Source organism: Typopeltis vanoorti, chromosome 25 (genome assembly GCF_054136105.1).
Source record: "Typopeltis vanoorti isolate ZY-2024b chromosome 25, IOZ_Tvanoo_1.0, whole genome shotgun sequence".
Taxonomy (NCBI): Eukaryota; Metazoa; Arthropoda; class Arachnida; order Uropygi; family Thelyphonidae; genus Typopeltis; species Typopeltis vanoorti.
This window is the reverse complement of record NC_143573.1, coordinates 20,639,880-20,659,480: the sequence shown is the minus strand read 5'-3', so window position 1 is coordinate 20,659,480 and position 19,601 is coordinate 20,639,880. Positions and strand designations below refer to the sequence as shown.

Here is a 19,601-nt window from a genome sequence, read left to right as displayed (position 1 = left end):
TGATCGTCATTGCTTGAATATAACATTTTGTATTTATTGCTCAGAAAGATCTCACCAGTTTTTGTCTCAGTCACCCCTATTATGTCGATCTGGTACTCATCTAATTCTTCAGCTAGCTCCATTTCTTTGCCATTTAGGCTTCTTATGTTGATAGTACCGATCTTTAACTCTGGTGATGTTGAGTTGGGGTGTGCTTTCAGATTTTCTTTTGAAATATATTTTCACCAATATCTAAAACTTTTATTTTAGCTCTTATTTCTTCATTTTATCAATAAGTCTTATGTTTTGCAGACATCTTTGTTTTTTTGCATTGTATCTATTATTTCCTTTTTGATTGGCCAGGTTTCTGCTCCATATGTCATAACAGGCTTGCGCTGTTCTCAGTTTTTATTTTGCTGTTTAAAAATCTTTTCAATTTTCCAAAAGCTGCCCATCCCATTCCTATTCTTATTTTCACTTCTTCCATGACTCCTTGTTTCTTCATTGTTAACAATTTTCCTAAGTATACATAGTCATCTACTGTTTCAATTTCTTTATTATGTTGTGCCTTTCATCATATCCTTTTCAATTTGTCATTATTTTGGTTTTCTCAGAATTCATTTCTTTTAAATCTTTGCGCTAATAAGAATATCATCACAAACCTTAGGTTATTTAATTTAATGTCGTTAATAGACTCATTTATTGGACCATTCTAAATTGCTCATCATATGTTGCAGTGTTAATGTGAAAAGTTTGGGAGAAATGGTCTCTCCTTGCTTATTCCTTGATTTATGTGAAATTTTTCACTTATTTGATGTAGCATTGCCATAATCTCTAATAGCTTCTATTATTGATCATGTTTTCATGCAATCAAAAGCTTTTTGGCCATTCTTATTTCATTAAGAATGATATTTGATGTAGCATTTCCATAAATATATTTTATTATGTTAATACATTGTTTTTCAGTTTCATTATTTCACTGATTTCATTGAGAATGATATTCAGTTTAACTACTACATTAAATTGTTATTACATAACATAACAGCTTCATGTAGTCCTTGTATAACATTGCAAAGTCCACACTTCACCATGCACTAAATAGTATTTTGTGCTTGTTCTCTGGCTAATAGTTTTTTTTTTTTCTCCCAAAGAAACTTTTGCCTGTTTTATGGAAAAAAACCCCGGAGATCTCAGCTTCAGTTGAAAAAGTTTTTGTTGGTGCATATTTTTGAATGTTATGTTAAATTCCTTCCAATATCTTCGTTTTTCATCTGCCAGTGATACATAGTGCTCATCCTTGTAATTTTCTCAGAACAGTTATATCAGATGTGTAAGTTAAAACTAGTTTGAATAATGCTGTGTGTGTGTGTGCTACTAATGTTTTAGTGAATACCATTTATTTTATATAAATGTATTCAGTTGGGCTCCTTGCATATTAGTTTGCTTATTCTTGATTATGATTTCATGATAAATTTGTTACAGCAGTTATTTAATTTAGCTGAAGTGTCTGAAGACTTGTACTGAATTTATTTAAGTGTGTCTGCAAAAAATAAAGGGAAGAGTTGAATATCTCAGATTTAATGCTGCTTTGCATCATAATTATTGTGAGCCATGGAGAGCAGCAAGGACATTGCTGTTTTAAAACAGCAATGTCCTTGCTTAAAAACAGCAAGGACACCAATGTCCTTGCTGTTTTTATGTTGAATTATCTTGTATCTCTTTCAGTTCTAACAGCTGGCTTAAAATTTCAGTGTAAGTTATTTGGAACTGTATATCATATATTTTGTTTAATTCCCATGATTTGATCAAGCCTAAAATTAAACTGTTTGCAGTGTTTATATCTATCATAAAATATTAGTTTAAAAATTTTACTTAAAATTATAGTGCATATTTCCAAAATTAGGCATTTACAGATCTAGTTGCAATATAGACAAGAACACTGTATACAAATTATACATCAAGATGACATAATAATTACAGAACAATTTGTGAAAAATATTTTATACTATTATTAAAAACACAAGTTATTTTCTATATCATCAAGAAAAATTTAGTTTTTTTTTTTTTTTTTTTAAGTGTTTAACATTATTCCAAAAACATCTTTGATATATGTTAACAGTAACAGATAACATACTCTATACATTTTGAAAGAATGATTTTTGAGCTGGTTGTTCAGCAACTTGAGATGTAAATAAATTGGTATTGTTCATAACGGCATTTAATAAACAAGAATGCAAATTTTACAAAAGCTTACTTCAAGGATGACATGATCTACATTACAATGATCCTAAAAAAATGCTGAAGATAACTTTACACTGCACAGAACTATTCTATACAGTTTTCACATATAAGATGCTGCAAGCCTCAGTCCCAAATAACTTAAGATCCGGCTTCATGGTGAACATGTTCTTACATCCAATAAGTCATTCACATACTGTGTGTGTGTGTGTTTGTGTCACACTGCTGCAGTTTCATATTTAGAACTAGTCTCCTCCTTTGACATAAACCATCCAGGGATAATCTGAAGGAAGCTGCAGCATTCTGTACATGGTAAGATCCATGCCAGGTACCTGGAACATTTTATAGAAATCTGTGGGAGTCAAGGGATACAACTATTTACAAGGAGCAATGGGAAGAATTTCTGTGTACTGCCAATAAACAGTGCTTGTGAAACTGGAATAGTAAGGGGGAACTTGTTAACAAGCTGTTAAACAAATTCATTGGTTCCAGGAGATGTCAATGGTTCCAAACTCTGCAAGAAAAAAAAAAAAAGTTATATTCCTATCCATTTTTGTAAAAATGCCAACTTCACATATTTTCAGAATTAACTATTGTCTTAACCAGAAATGATGGGAAGGGATGCAGGAAGAACTTTTTTTTTTTTCAAGAATGCTAAATTAGTATAAAATGGTTAGCTATTTAAATTTTCACCAAAAAAAATGTGAGTATATAAAGCTGAGCTACTTAATTTTTTGAACTGATTTAACAAAAAAACATGATTTAGTTGACAAAAATTCAAGGACCCTATTTCTCATCCTGTTCTAAGATTTTATTACAAACTTATGATTTAGCTCAGTTACAAGTTTAATTCAGTTAGAAAGGGGCATTCTATTCTTCAACATTCACACTGCATTATTCTGGAATTTTAACTACCTGACTTCACTTTTCTGATGTATAGCAAGTTCAAGTGCTGTAATGAAATGAATTTTAGTACTCTAAATCCTGATTTCATTTAACTGGTGATTGCAGTACAATTTGAATTTTTATTTATTTTTTTATGAAATTCAAAGAAATCACTTCATACACTTCACCCTTTATAAGTACAATCTAAAACAAGTTAGTGGTTAAGAATGAAGACATCCTAAACTGGTTTTAACAAGCCCCTATAACTGTAAACAAATGTTTAGTTATAGGGGCTAGAAACCAAAAAAAAAAAAAAAATTGACAGTTCATACTAGACAAACTCATTACTGAGTGTATAAATATAAATAAATAAAACTCTGTTACAACTAAACCAATTAAAGTACTCACGCTTCAAAACCAACCTAGAAATAAAGATTCCTATTATCTACAGAATTGCCAAGCACATTATGCTACTGCTGATCAGGCAAATTTGCTTAATGAAAAGTAAATTTTTCTGACTGAATATCCTGTTCAAAATTTATTCTCTCTTCAGCAGAAATTTTAATAGCATCAGAAGTTTATTGTTTCAACCAGCTGTGGGAAAATTCAATAAGTGTTTTTGGTTCCCCCTCCATAAAAATGTGAGGGTATGAAAAAGAAGACAGCAAATGAGCATCACATGAATAAGGATGTAAAATTAGGGAATGAAGCAGTTTGAAAGATGATGATTGGGTGAGTGAATGCCAAGCGAGAGTAGGTTGCTTGGAGACAAACATGCATCGAGAGAAGTGGGAATGAGTTTTGAGTTTAGATGTGTGAAAGAAGAGATTAGGAAGAGTGAGAGAGACTTATAGAGGTGACAGAAATACATGAAGTACATGAATGATAGACTATTGAAATTTTGTTGACAAATCGCAAGAAAGCTGTGGACTCCGACCATCTGAAAGAGTTTGAAAAGATTTTTCTCAAAACAAGCCACACTAGATGTTCAGAGAAGATAGAACTCAGCATACGACATGATTTAACAAAGAATTTTTTGATAATTGCATTTTAGTCAAAAAGCAAATCTTATCATTTTGGGCATTAATTTAGACACTACAGTTCTTCACCAGGCATCCAGTATGACAGTTGTTGATTTATGGAAATGAAACTAAGACACTTACAAAGAGAATGTCTTGGCAAAAAGTTTAGTTGACACTATGGAAAAACACAAATCTGGTTTGTTACAAAAGAAACTATTTTTGACTGGCATTTGACTATCTCTTGTGATTGTGAAAAGAAATTGACAGCAAAAAAACTGCAAGGAAATTTGTGAGAATTCAGAACAATTCAAAGTAGGCATATGAAGTGGAAGAAGAATATTCATGTCAACTGAAAGAACCACTTTTACTACATCAACCTTACTAGAAAGTTTTCTATCGGTTGAGCTCAGTGAAACTTCATCTGAAAATGCTGAATGTGAACATGAACTACATCTGGAAGCATTTTTTCAGGAAATACAAAACTATAGAGAAACAAAGAGGACCCCAATAATTGCTTATTGCATAAGCAATTATTGGGGTTCTTGTAATACAAGCATGCATTCATGTAGCAAGGCTTATACGTTGATCATACATAACTGGTAATTAGCTTAAGGAATTAACAACACATAACGGATATTAATTAAAGCAAACTTTAATGAAAGTTTCATTAAAGTTTGCTTTAATTAATATCCACTATATGCGTTGTTAATTCCTTAAGCTAATTACCAATTAAGTATGCATTCAGCCTTAAAACTAATTCCGATAACTTTTTAACTTACAGATTAAATAATGACCATGACAAGAAAAAAGTGATCAAGGTCATGAAACCTTGAATTGCATGTTCCCTATGAGGATAGATTGAGGGTGTGTGGATTGCAGAAGTTGGTTGACAGGAGGAAAAGAGGGGATATGACAGAAATATTTAAGTTGCTTAAAAGGTATATTGGATTGATGCCAGGGAAATGTTTCAGTGCTTGACTAGAGGGGCTAGAACAAGAGGTCATCCCTGGATGTTGAATAAAGGTGTGGTTAGTATGGGTGTGAGGACTAGATTTTTTGCTTGGAGTGGATGAGGGAAATGGGTTGACAGAGTCTTGTGAGTGCTTTGTCTGCTAACAGGTTCAAGGAGAGGTATGTATGGATAGTGTAGATCTTCCATGATGAGTTTTCGGACTCCATGAAGTGTCCGTACAATAATAACATATGTGACAAACCACACACACACTGCTTATATCTTCTCTGTATATAAAAGTTTTATTTCTATTTCACTAAATTTAAATGATCAGTATTCTTTCCTTGTTAATAGTAATATTAACAAGGTTAGTGAATTGTAGTGGCTGTGATGGATATCAGATGAGGAAGCAGAATCAAGGAAACAGAAGGTTAATGTGCAGTTCCACAAGCCCAGATATCTGCATTATTATTAGCAATAGTGTAGAGGGGGTAGTCCTTCTGGAGGATTTGAGTAAGTTAGACAGATAAGCAAATGAATAGTGGGTGCCAATTTAATTCAACTAAATGAAAGCCTTGAATTATCAATATTTTTTCCTTGTTAATAGTAACTTTATTTTATTTATTTATTTTTTTTTTTTTTTACAAAGTAGAATCTTCTATAAGGCTGCATACACTATTTTGGAAGAATTATACTGCAGGGGACGTGTTGTAAAGGTGGAGAAATTAACCCAGAGGATTGCTGCAATACTAAAGATGCTTACCAGCAGAGTTGGAGAAGAATTGTGATTCCATTGTATAAAGTGCTGTAGCATTATATCAGACTGCATCTGAATTTGTGCTCAGATTTGGTCCAAGATTCGAAGGAAATAAATTAACCTTGGAAAGAATCCACAGGTGGTTAACAAAAATGATATCAAGACTGTACAATGTTAGTTAAAGATGAACTGCAAAGTTGTATACAGCAGGAGAGGGTGATACATATAAACTATTAAGAAGTAGTTACAAGGTTGACACTGTGGAGTTCTTTCATATGGTCATCCATGGAAGTTATGAAAGGAAGTTGGACCAAGAGAATCCTGACTGGTCTTTGCATGGAGGGTGGTTAAGGTGTAAAATACATTGCCTCATAGGATAGTAAGAGCACAAATTTTGAATCAGTTTAAGGACTGGTATGATAGATTGTTGTCTAGGATGGATCTCCCACAATTAATCATGGAGATCCTGAATAATAATAACAAACTGACACATACCGCCTGCATTCATGACTATAATTATATTTCCTATCTCTTAGTATACTAGCATTTATGCAGTCTTTGTTTGATCAATGACTAGAAAGAGTTTAAAACTAGCACATGCAACTCGTATACTACAAACAACCTCCACTGTTCAGCTAGGCCTATCTCTGATCCGGAGTATTTCAATAAGAAGGTGAAACACATCTTTTTTCTACTTCTATGTGGAAAATTATGATCAATAAATTAATTCAGCCTTGGTATCTTTCTGGGCTTCTACTGCTGCAATCTCAATACATAATGCAAAACTGTTTGCTTAAAGAATATAAACTTTATGACTAGACATTACTAATATTAATTTCTTTTCTGCTTGAGATGGCAGAATAGTATATTCGTGTATACTCTACTAGGTCAGGTCTCTTTATGTCAAGCAACATTTTACAAATGTGTCACATTATTGTTGAACTTGTAACATGTTAAGGAAATGACAAAATTAATCCAAAGTATTCTATCTAAATAACTAATTATGATTACTAACAATGAAGCATAAATACAGAAATCCATCGCTTTAAACAGTTAATGTATTATAATGAGATGAAATGCATGCAGAATGAAGTTAAGAGAATTCGAGATATGTATGGAAGACTAAAAATGATGAAAACAAATAATATTGGCATAAAAAAGAGGTAATGAAAGACCTGCAGTTGGGTTGTATAGTGATTCAATTATTAAAGGTGTGCTGGATGAGAGGATGCACAAAGTTTGTTATTCTGGAGGTGGAATGAGTAGAGTGATTGAGGCAATGGATATGAGAAGTAAGCGAGCAAAAGAGTTGTAATAGGGACAAATGAACAAAGAACACATCAGATGGATATGTTTGGGAAAATGTATGAGGAGAAAGGAGTGCAGTTTGTTAATGTGTGGAATGAGTTTGAAGGATGAAGTGGACTGCATTTGAATGGTTTTGTGTGAGTCACTTGGAGAGTGCTGCTGGAAGGTAGAGAAGTGAGTGCAGAGAATGAATCTGATCGAGTGGGAAGAGACATGGAAGAAGAGGAGAGATTGAAGAGGTGGTTATGAATGAAGAAGTGATTGGCATGAGTGTAGAGAATGAGAGGACAGAAGAACACAGTGTGAGAAAGGTAGATGCTCCAAAACAAGAAGGGAAGGGGATCAAGGAAAGAAGGTATAGATCCAGGAATAAGCTGCTGAGTTTGTATACAATGCTAGAAGTGTAAGAAACAAGGCAAATGAAATAGTTGCATTAATTGAGTCTGTTCACCCAAGAATTGTTGGAATAAGTGAGACATGGTTGGATAAGGACGACATCCTGACAGAAATAGAGGTATGTGTTTCATGAAGGTAAAAAGGAAGGGGGGGGGAGAGGAGTGCTGTTGATGATAGAGAAAGAGTTATGTCTATACAAAGTAAAGATGCAAGAGAGAGATATTGTACCAGTGGTTTTGAGGCAGAGGTGAATAGAATGAAATACTTTGTTGTTATAGACCTGGTAAGGTGGATGGTAGTGACTATGAAATGTATAATCAAATTAGCCAAGCGAATAAGAAAAGGGTAATTTTATTATTATTAAGAGAGAGACCTCCAGGGAGTCATAGACTCATCGAGGGAGGCCACATACTACACACACACACACCAGCTATCATACTTATTCTTGAATTCATTCACACTGCTTGCACTCATGACATCCAATCATGCACCACCCTCTGAGAGAAAAATCTGGTCCTGACACCCTTCTTGGTGGCCTTCATTCTCAGCTTCCAAGGATGCTCTCTCATCCTTTCCCCATCCTCCATAAATTGAAATCCTGTATGACTCTTTCAGAAGTTTGTAAGTCTCAATCATATCACCCCTCTTTCTCCTGTTTGTTAGTGTCTGCAGTCTACAAATTCTCAATTTGTCTTCATAATCAGCGACTAAATTTAACACACGTGAACCACAGTTGCAGGTTTTTTTATTACGTAAATATTTCGGCCTAAGTATCTTAGAACAACATCAATACAATAGAGGAATACTAGGAATGACACAACGGATAGGGCACGTACATACAATGGAATCCAAATTGCGTGCAGTGGCCTGAACTTAAATTAAAATTAAGTTATTTTTTCACAATTTTGTATGACAATTTCCCATTGCGTAAAAATAACTTAATTGTAATTTAATTTAAGTTCAGGCCGCAACGTGCCACTGTACACAATTTGTATTCCATTGTACATATGCGCCCTATCCGTTGTGTCATTCCTAGTATTGTTCTACTGTACTGATGATGTCTTAAGATACCTAGGACAAAATATTTACGTAATAAAAAACCTACTACTGTGGTTCATGTGTGTTAAATTTAGTCATGAATTCTCCACAGGTTTCTCTATATAATCAAGTCTTATTCATAATCAGTATTCCACAATCCTGATATCATTTTTAACACTCTCCTTTGTACTCTCTCCGATATATATCAGTGAGGTCACAACAAGTGAGGTTTTATTAAGGCCTTGTAAAGAGGTAAAGTAACATCCTTATATTTACATGTGAATGTTCGTTTCAGCATTGCAATTATCTTTTGAGTTGTATTTGCAATCTTTGCCACATGGCTCCTAAACTTCAACTTCCTGTCTATTAACATTCCAAGATCCCTAGCCTCATCAGTTTCTTCTAGCCTAATCCCATCAATATAAATACGACATTGGATATCTAATCATGCCAAACTGAATGACTTGACATTTACTGAGATTGAACTGACACCCATTTTGCCATGCCCACAATTCCAGCCTATTCAAATCATTCTGCAAAGACTGCATATCAGCAAATAACTGTATGTCACTTGTCAAATCCTTCCCAATATCATTAATGTACAGATTGAATAACAGTGGACCAAGCACCGATCCTTGTGGTACACCACTAGTTATCTTAAATCTTGCAGACTCACATCCCCTGTATACCACATTTTCATATCTGTCAGTCAGCCATCCTCTTATCCATGCTAATATTGTATAACTCAAACCCATTTTCTCCAATTTATGCTGCGGTCTACCATGCTGTATTCTGTCAAAACCCTTAGCAAAATCCAGAAGTATCATGGTGTATCCATTCCCCTCGTCTTGTTCAATGGTAACATTGTTACAGAATGTGAGCAAATTGCTAAAACACGATCTTCCCTTAGTAAACCCATGTTGTTCATTGGCAGTGAATCTCTACTTTGCATTTCTGAATGCAAACCCTGACCCATTTTTACAAAATCCTCACCACCACTCCAGAGATACTAATTGGTCGACAGTTGGATAAAATGATCTTTGCACCACCTTTGTGCAATGGAATTACCATACATTCCTTCCATTCTGAGACTCATATTAAACATCCTGGTCAAAGGAATGGCCAGTTCAGCTGAACACTCTTTTAGCACACATGCTGATATTCCATCAGTCCCTGTTGCTGAATTCTTATGCAGTTTGTGCAACAGCTCTAATACTTAAGCCTCACACACCTGTGTTTCTTCATCTAGTGAAGAGGTAACAGTGAGCTCAATGTTTGCATTCACCAGGTTGATAGCATTTAACAAAATGGGCACTCATTAACTGAATAACCTCTTCTACATCTGTAACCCTCACGCCATCCAGATTTAGAAGAGTTCTTTCTTTTACTTGCAGCATATCGATAGAATTCTTGTGGGTTGTCTTTAGCATGCAGAGCCAGTTTCTTTGCATAATCAGACTTTGCTTTCCGTACAACAGTTATGACTAATCTAGCCTGCTGCTTATAATGTTCATAACAGACATCATCCTTATGCAAACGGTATTTCTTCTGCATCGTCCTTTTGTTATGAATCTCTTGCTTATTAAGATTACACATCCATTTGACTACTACTCTATTTATTCTTCGAACTCTTTGGACACATTCTGATATCACATCATTTAAGTATTGTTTAAATGCTTCCCATGCACTGTCGTGTTCTTTCCATCCAGCAACCAATCACATTCCACTGAACTCAGTATACTCCTCAGTTGGTCATAATTTCCTGCTTTGTAGTTCAGCATGTAAACTTTTCTGAATGGAACATTCATAAACTTAGTCACTTCCCAAGTGAGTGCCGCATGATCACTGTCACCAACTGGAGGCAGAATAGTTACATCTTTAACTGAAACGCCCTCTGACACAATAATGAAATCTAACACTCTTTGACCTCGAGTTCCTTCTATCACATGCTGCTTGATGAAATTGTCCCACAAGAGCTCAATAAATTCCATTTCATTCTTTTCATGAGATTTTACTGCTATTCAATCAATATTTGTATAATTAAAGTCTCCCATTACACCTTTTCTATATGGTGAGGCATTTCTTCATCACTAGCTACCGCTTCACCAGGTCTGTAACAACACCCCACTATATAATTTGCCTTGTTAGATTCCACCTCACACTAGATGGCTTCAAACTCACTTCCACATGAAATATTGTTAGTAGTATTATAATTCATAGATCTCAACTCTAACTGGATTTAAGTCATCCAATATCATTAGCAGCACATTCCCCTCCTCTCCATTCTGTCCTTCCTAAAAATACTGTACCCATGACACTCGATACCAGTTAGTAGGTCTGATTCTGATAGCCAGGTCTCACTAATTCCTACAATCTGAGGTCGCAACATATTGACTAAGGCAACAAACTCTACCCCTTTGTTTCTGATACTCCTAGCATTCGTGTACAGACATAATAATCTACTTGCATGTTCTTTTGTATAATCTTGTTTGCAGTCTGTCTGCCACAGTTGAACAACTTGCAGATCTTTATTCTTCTCTAATGACTTACACATGTAGACATCATTGCATACATGGAGAATGATAATCAGAGGGCTACATGATGTGTAGTGTTTTCAGAGAACTCCCGAAAGTTAAGTATAATTTTGAGTGAAAATTGGAATATTGGTTTAAATCTTAACATAGTATTGTTTATTTTTGGTAGCTTGTTGTATCTGTGTGATTTTGGTGTGAATTCCGTTTTATTTAACTTAGTATTTTAAAGATACGTTTCATAGAATAGCACATGGTGCCAATGCGACGAAAAACAATACCGTCCAAAAATAAGACTCCTTTATTCAAAAACTTTAATGTGAGGGAGTTTGTCCAGTGGGATGTATGCTTTCCCGAAAGAGGCTAGAGTTTGGATGGAAAATGATAGTGATGGGAGACTGTGCAGAAAGTGTAAAAAAAGTGAGGAATTGGAGAATGTGAATGAAAATAGTGGCTTCATAGGGAATTGCGATGTTGTACAAGATGGGAATGAGAGCGGTGGATCAAAGAGAGAGTGAAAGCAATTATACAGAGAGAGAAAACGGTTTAAATGATTAAACCGTTTTCTTACTCCTTACAAATAATTCCTCAAAACGAGGAATTATTTGTAAGGAGTGAGATCGCAAGGTTATGCGGAGTAATACACAGTGCACAGCGGCAGTTGGAGCACATGCAAAACTCTTTCCAGAGTGCCCCGGCTAATGGAAATAAGCGTAAGAGTGGGAGAGTTTCAGAAATGAAAGAAAGAGTGTTGTATGGTGACTCGTTATTAAGAGATGTGATAGATGGGAGTTTACCTAAATCGTGAGGAAGGAACTGGATTTTATTCAATTATTAAGGGATAACAATCTGAGACAGCATGTAATTGAAAATACTAGGAGTTTGAGATTGCTTGACATGGTAATAGCATCTGAGAATTTGACTGTAATGAATATGACCATGTTGCCACCTACTGGTGAGACTGATCATAAGATCTTGACCTGGGAGGTGGCTAAAGGTGTGGAATTTTTGTTTAAGACAGAGTATATGTGGAATTACCACGCTGGCAAGTATGACAAGCTTAGGAGATTGCTTGGTTCAGTGCCATGGCATGTAAAACTGCAAGGGTTGCATGTCGATAGAGCATGGGAAGTGGTCAAGGAGCATTTACAGAAGGTTATGGCTGATTGTATACCTGGGTCCAAATAGTAAAACAAGTAGGGGTTAAATGGATGAATAACACCATTAAGCTTGAGCTGCAAAAAAAGAAACAACTGTGGAGGGAATTTAAAGAAAAGGATGACCTGCAGGCACACGAACGGTATAAAGTGCAGGCCAGAAGGGTAACGAGTGTGGTAAAAAAAGTGCAAAAGCAGATTATGAAAGGAAACTAGCTATGCAAGCTAAAGAAAATCCCAAACAGTTCTTTCAATATGCTGCAAGCAAAAAAAAACTGTACATGGCAGAATGATTTTAAGGAATGCCGATGGTAAGGAGGTCACTGAATTAGTCGATATAGTGGAATTACTGAGCGAGCACTTTGCAAGAGTATATCATCCACATTGAAAGAATGAAGGAACCATTAGTTTATACATGAATTGTGATGAATGAAGTGGAGGTGAATAGTCTATTACAGAACCTTAATGTGAATACATCTGTGGGATTGGATGGTATACCGGCATGGGTCTTACGTGAAGCGGCTAAAGAATTATCAGTGCCCTTGACCATGTTGTTTAATCCGAGTCTTGGGTCTGGTTTATTTCCCGAAGATGTGGAAAGAGGGGAAAATAGTTCCACTGCATAAAGGAGGATCCAAGACTACTGTTGCAAATTACCAACCAATCAGTATATCACGAGTCGCTGTCAAGGTCTTGGAGAAAGTAGTCAAGGGAAAAATACAGGAATGGATTGATGAAAATGAGATACTGTACAGGGTAGATCATGCCTTAGTAACTTGCTCAAGTTTTATAACACAGTGACGGCTGAACTGGATAAGGGTAATGGGTTTACAGTGATACTGCTGGACCTGGTTAAGGCCTTTGACAGGATACCACGTGGAATTCTAATCCATAAACTGCAACATATGGGAATAGATATAGGGTTGGTGAGATGGATAGGTGGGTGGTTGATGGAGAGATATCAGAGAGTAGTTTATTTAGGAGTAGAGTCCAAAAGGCAGCCTGTGACTAGTGGTGTGCCACAGGGTTCTGTTCTTGGACCACTGCTGTTTAATTTGTTCATTAATGATATAGGGAAAGATCTAAGATGAACAGTTCATTTGTTCGCTGATGGTGCAAAGTTGGGTAGGGCAATAGTGAATGGAGAAGATGTCAAAATCTTGCAGGATGATTTGAAGTTCTGGGCTAAGTAGAATGGATGTCAATTTAATGTGACAAAATGTAAGGTTATGCATTTTGGGGTGAGAAGATTAGCAGCAGTATACCACATTGGTGGAACTGTACTCCAGGAGATTGATGAGGCCAGGGACTTGGGAGTGTTGGTGGATAGGGACATGAAGTTTAGGGGCACATTGCAAAAATGGCTAAATCAGCTCATCAACTCACTTGGTTGTTGAAAAATACTTTGACGAGCAGAGACAAGCAAGTTATTGTTCCTCTGTACCGAGCCTTGATAAGACCTCATCTCGATTACTGTGCCCAGATTTGGTCACCTAGGTCACCTAGGTTTCTCCCCCTCAAGAAGAAACCTAGGTGACCTAGGAAACCTTGGTCACCTAGGTTTCTTCTTGAGGGGGAGGAGAGGATCCAGAGGCGAGTGATCAAGATGATAGCAGGCCTATGGAATGAACCTTATGAGAACAGGTTGAAGATTTGTGGATTGCAGAAATTGGTCGATAGGCAGAAAAGGGGAGATATGATTGAGACATTCAAATTGCTGAAGGGTTTCTAAAGGATTAATTCAGAGGATATTTTTGAGATCAGGACTGGTGGTGGGAGAACTAGGGGACATCTATGGAAGCTGGGCAAGAGTGTGGTTAGCAAGGGTGTTAGAGCTGGGTTCTTTACTTTTAGAGTGGTAAATGAATGGAATAAGCTGCCAGAGGCTGTTGTGGGTGCTATGACGATGAGTGAATTCAAGGCAAGGTATGATACTGTGAGAATGTCGAATAGTTGTGTGGACATGATGTTTAGGACCTCCTCAATGAGTCTAAGGACTCCCTGGAGTCGCCCATAATAATAATAATAATACATATGATGGGTCCAAACCGGACGAACACAAACCATGAAATTGTTCTCGCCTCATCAACATTTCCATGACAAAGCCCATTCCCGTCATTAACACAGTTATATACCATTGTTGCTCTTACACTCATTCACACCATTCCTCCCTTTATAATTTAGTTTCCCTGATTCTCCGTGTTAGGGTTCTCATACCAGTTATTATTAGTTTTTTCAGACTCCTGATACCAAATGCATCCTCTTATACAAATTCAATCTTCCCTCAAACAACTGGAAGTAAAGAAAATGAGTTTCTTGAGTTTTTGATGGACAACTACCTAAAACAGTATGTAACAAAGGGTCTTGGATTTTATCATCTCATCAGAGGAAGAGGTGTCAAATCACTCTCCAGTTGGTGAGATGACCATGAAGTGATTACCTGGGTGGTTGCCAGCAGTGAGAGGACCTCTATGAGAAAAGGTATATGTGGAACTACAAGGCTGGTGATTATAAGGAGTTAGCTGGAAAAGAGATCAATGCAGCTTGGAGGATATTCAAGAACTATCTAGTAGAAGCAATGTCTAAATGTATTCTAAGGGTCAGAAGGTTAGATAAGGTAGGTGTGAAATAGATGAATGAAGAGATTAAGCATGATACAGAGAAAAAAATGCATTATGAAGGCAGCATAAGAGAAGTGGTAATAATCAATTCATTTGGATTACAAAGAACAGGCTTGGTTGGTAAGGATAGCAAAAGTGAAGTAGCAGCAGTTAGCTATTGAAGCCAAAAAAAAAAAGAATGACAATAATTAGAGAAAATGGTATAGAAACAACCGCTATGGAAGATACTTAATGAGCTGTGCATGTGACATGATGGGGAATTGAGCAAACATGATGTTAATAAGGCCGTGGGACTTGATAATATATCACCATACATTCTGGGAGTGAATGGAGGGCAAGATTGTGCCACTCCATAAGAGAAGTGATAGAACTCTAGCATCAAATTACATGCCTATCTGTGTGTCAGGTTTTGTGGTTAAGGTGTTGGAGAAGCTGGTGAGAACTAGGATCCAGAATTGGGTTGACAACAATAGCATTATGAGAAGCAGGTATTTTGCAAGCAGAGTTATGAATGATGGAATGCCTTGCCTGAGAGGAGTGGTGTCTGTAGAGAATTTGAGTGTGTTTAAGGCACAGTATGATGAGCTGTGTGTATGACAAAAGGACCTCCTAGTTGAGTCTTTGACTCCATGGATTCTTAGGATAATAATAATTTGTTTTTACTGACAATATAAAGAAAACACCACATAATATGTATTTATAATGATACATACAAGTGTATTCAAAAGAAAATCATTAAACACTGGGTGGCATTTCCTTTTCTATGTGTCACATCGCTATGTAACAACCATTAGCTTTGTCTAGTTGCCATCAAGGTTTGGGTCTATATCCATAAGTTATTGTTGTTTTATAAAGTTGCAACAACAGTTCAAAATTCAAGTTTTCAGGTTTCACTTCCTTTTATCACTGGCATCCACTATTTCACACTTCCTTTCATCCATATTTATCTTGAAGGACAATTGTTTATATAAAGCTAGTCAGCATATGCATGCTTATTTAATTAGTGACATGAACATTATCTAGCCTCTCAGTATATTCACTCTGCTGAAATAGGCAAAAAAGTTATAAATTAAGCACATTTTAATCAATGCTAATTCAAAAAGCATGTCATTCTAGACATCAACAGTTGCAGTATAGTCACTCAGATGCTTAGTGATGTGCTACATCAGTCCTCACCCTGTGGTCCTATTGTATACTTTTCTGGGTGGCTTACTCTGAAGATCAGAGAATTGAAGTTGGTTCTTCTGACTTCTCTATGTCATCCTTTTAGGGATTTATGCCCAGTGGCCTGTTCCGGTCTCTTTCCCTTGGTTGTCCATGACTTCTATATCATACATCATATATACCATCAAACAAGTTCAAGATTACATCTACCTTGGACAGTCCATAAAAATGAATAATGACATATTAAATTAAATAGCATGGAGAAAAAGAGCAGCTTGGATAGCCTTCAACAAAATAAGAGCCCACCTTTTCAATAGTCACATCTTACGGCAGTGAAACATGGCACACAACTTTAAAAGAATAACAAAGCTTAACTCAATGTGCAATATTAAGACACACAGAAATCAGGAAAAAGTCTGGACTCAAAGATGTAATAAAATCAATCTGCAACAGCAAAAGTAGATGGGCAGGACATCTTACCAGAATGAGAGACAGTAGATGGACAGTCAGAGTAACAAATTGGTATTCGAGAGATACTAAAAGGAAACCTGGAAGACCGGCCTTAAGGTGGGAAGACCCAATGATTAAGAAAGTTGAAAGAAAATGGAGAAGAAAGGCCCGAGACAGGAATAGCTGGACTCTATTACCTGCAATCATGGAGAAATCCTGACTGAAATCACAGGTCCATCAAGGTAATTATGTCAGTTTTGGATTTGTTACCATCTTGCCAAGTTTTTTTTTTTAATGTAAAAGCTGGGTCAATGCACCATTGCCCTTTTTGAAATCTTATCTTAAGATTTAAAATTGTCCAAGTGCAAAAAATCTTCCAATTTTCACTTTTTCTTTTACCTGATTACTCATATTCCATAGAATTTTGTATGTATTTGTGCTATGAAGTTATCCCATGTTTCTCTATTCTTTTTAAGGCATGCTTTTTTTTTGCATTTATAATTGTTTATATGCATCTTTGATTATTGCTTCACTGGTGGTGGTGTAGATGGTGTTAGTGTAGTTCAGTTGGCGGATTGTGAGTGGTGTGAAGCAAAGTTGTAGAGTGGATGCCCTCCCTGGTGACAAATAATAATAACAATTTCATCCCAGTTTCTTATTCCCTTTCTCCTGTTCCATTTACCTTTTTATTCTAAGGCATTCGGTTGGTGCATTCATTAATATTTTTTAAATTATTCCATTCTATCTCTATATAATCATTTTCTTTTATTTATTCTTTGCAAATAAAGGTAGCTGATACTTTTAGCATTCAAGAATTGAACTCAAAGATTCCTGGAGATTTCTCTTAGCACTAATTTTGTTAATTTTAAACCATCTTTGGGTATTCTTATTTTTTCTTGTAAGAGATAATGATCAGATTCTATTTCTGCACTTCTAAATACTTGGCTATCTATGTAATCTCTTATATTCTTCAGTCCAACCACTTTCTTTTGATTATTAGATCCCATGTTGAATCTGATATACTTCTTGGCTGTTTTTAAAGCATTGCAGTTAGTTCTCCTAACTAGTCACCAAAATATCATCCAACCAAGTTGATGTTTCTTCTGTGAATCCGCAGTCTAGTAGGACATACCTGACTCGGAAGGCTTTAGAGTCTTAGTCTTACTTTGGCTTTTACTAGATGATGGTTTATACTGCAGTCTGCTCCAGTACAAGTATGCACATCAGAGATGCTTGTCTTCCCCCGATGGAGAGCCAGAATGTAATCAATCTGGTGCCTTGACCTATCATTGTTAGATGTCCATGTATAGGTACGTCGTGGATGTTTCTGGAAGCAAGTATTAGTAATAACTAATCTGTTAGCATGGGCAAATTCCAACAGTCTTTCACTAGGTGTTACATTCACCCAGACCAAACATGCCTAACCCTCATACTTTTTCTCACTTTTGCATTAAAGTCCCCTAAGAAAGTACATCTCTCCTTGGTAGGCAGTCCAAAACAATCTGTAAGTCTTCATAGAATGATTCATGCTCTTTATATGGGGGTGCATAAACTACCATGATTAACAAAGTGGCAGGATGAGGTTTAAGTCTAATATAGAGTAACCTGTCCTTAATGGGATTATAACCAAGAAGGGCTCTTGCCTGAACTGTCTTTAATATCACAGCTACCCCATGATGCTTAGAATCACCTCCTGATTCAACAGTAATAAATTATTAATTTTAAAATATAATAATTGAGTTAATATAAAAACATAATCTTAACACCATTCATAGAAAATATGAAATTCATCTTGTTGATATTCCCAGTACAGGACTGAAATCATTGAAGCTTGGCTAATCATTTACTATAAATGGAGCTAACCAAACTGGACGTTAAGTTTTCCAGTTTGGTTAATATTTGGGTAGCTCCATTTATAGTAAATTACTCAAATACATGTACTATTTTCTTGAAATAGATCAACATAACATTTCAGAAATTATAAATATTGAGAACAGCATTTCTTTGTATTGGGTAGCTGTAAAATTGCATGAGAAGGATGAAACTGAATTTATTGAGCTGTTGTGAGACAACTTCCTCAAGCAGCATGTGACAGACGGAACTCGTGGCCAAAGAGCATTAGATCAATTACAATGTTGGAGGGGTTCAGTTAAACATGTAACTATTCTGCCTCCAGCTGGTGAGAGTGGCTAAATTTATGAATGTTCCATTCAAAATTCCATACATGCTGAACTACAAAGCAGGAAATTATGACCACCTGTAGAGTGTGCTGGGTTCTGTACCATAGTATCAGTTGTTGGATGGAAAGGATATCAACAGTGCATAGGAAGTGTTTAATCCAAATGTGTCCCTAGAGTTTGAAGAATAAATAAATTAGGAATGATACAGATGTGTAATCTAATTAAGAAAAAGATGAAATGGAAGGAATATCGTTTACATAAGGATGATGTCAGTTATGATAATTATAAACAGCAAGCCAGAAGAGTCACAAGTGTTGTATGAAAAGAAACCGGTTCTGCAAATTAACAACAATCCAAAACAATTCTATCATTATGCTACAAGTAAAAGAAAAAATAACTTCACTCAATGCAAATGGTATGCGAAACTGATGCAGAAGTGGTTGAAGAATTCAACTAATGAGTAGCCATTTCGCTACTCACTGCAAAACACACACACATAAACATGATACTGCCACCACAGTTGGTCAATGGTGGCATTATCGTGGTATAGAGATTGTTCTCATGGACATAACTGGGTACTCTCATCCCCAGCAAACACACCCTGACCAATAATTCTTACTTGGGGATTGTTTTGGATATAGGATCTGAAACTCTTCCAGTGTCATAAGACACACTGTGCAAGCATGATTTTTGAAGAGAATATCCATTTGAATTCCACTAAAAATTTGCATGATCATGTGGAATGCCACACTGGTCTTTGACCTCCTGGACAACAAAACGCTACTAATAGGTAGTCCGTTAATGTTTTGGTTCTTGATTATATACGTAGGCTGTTCAATAAGTAATAAGACTATATTTATACAGAAAACAGATTACCTTTAATCGTCATCATTTACATGGTCTTTTTCGAAGTAACAATCGTG

The 19,601-nt window shown here is 36.0% G+C and overlaps 1 protein-coding gene across 3 annotated transcripts in view; it reads right to left on the bottom strand.

Annotated features, from left to right (window-relative positions):
* Positions 1-1,813: 1,813 nt before the first annotated feature.
* Positions 1,814-19,601, bottom strand: part of LOC150092591 (low-density lipoprotein receptor-like) — a 400,302-nt gene continuing 382,514 nt past the window's right edge. For all 3 annotated transcript variants that reach the window (XM_090414387.1, XM_090414386.1, XM_090414388.1), the window contains one exon: positions 1,814-2,731. Coding sequence is in view for 2 of the 3 variants with exons in the window: in XM_090414386.1 (XP_090270512.1) it covers positions 2,687-2,731 (45 nt within the window). In the remaining variant the exon portion in view is untranslated. The remainder of the gene's footprint in view (positions 2,732-19,601) is intronic.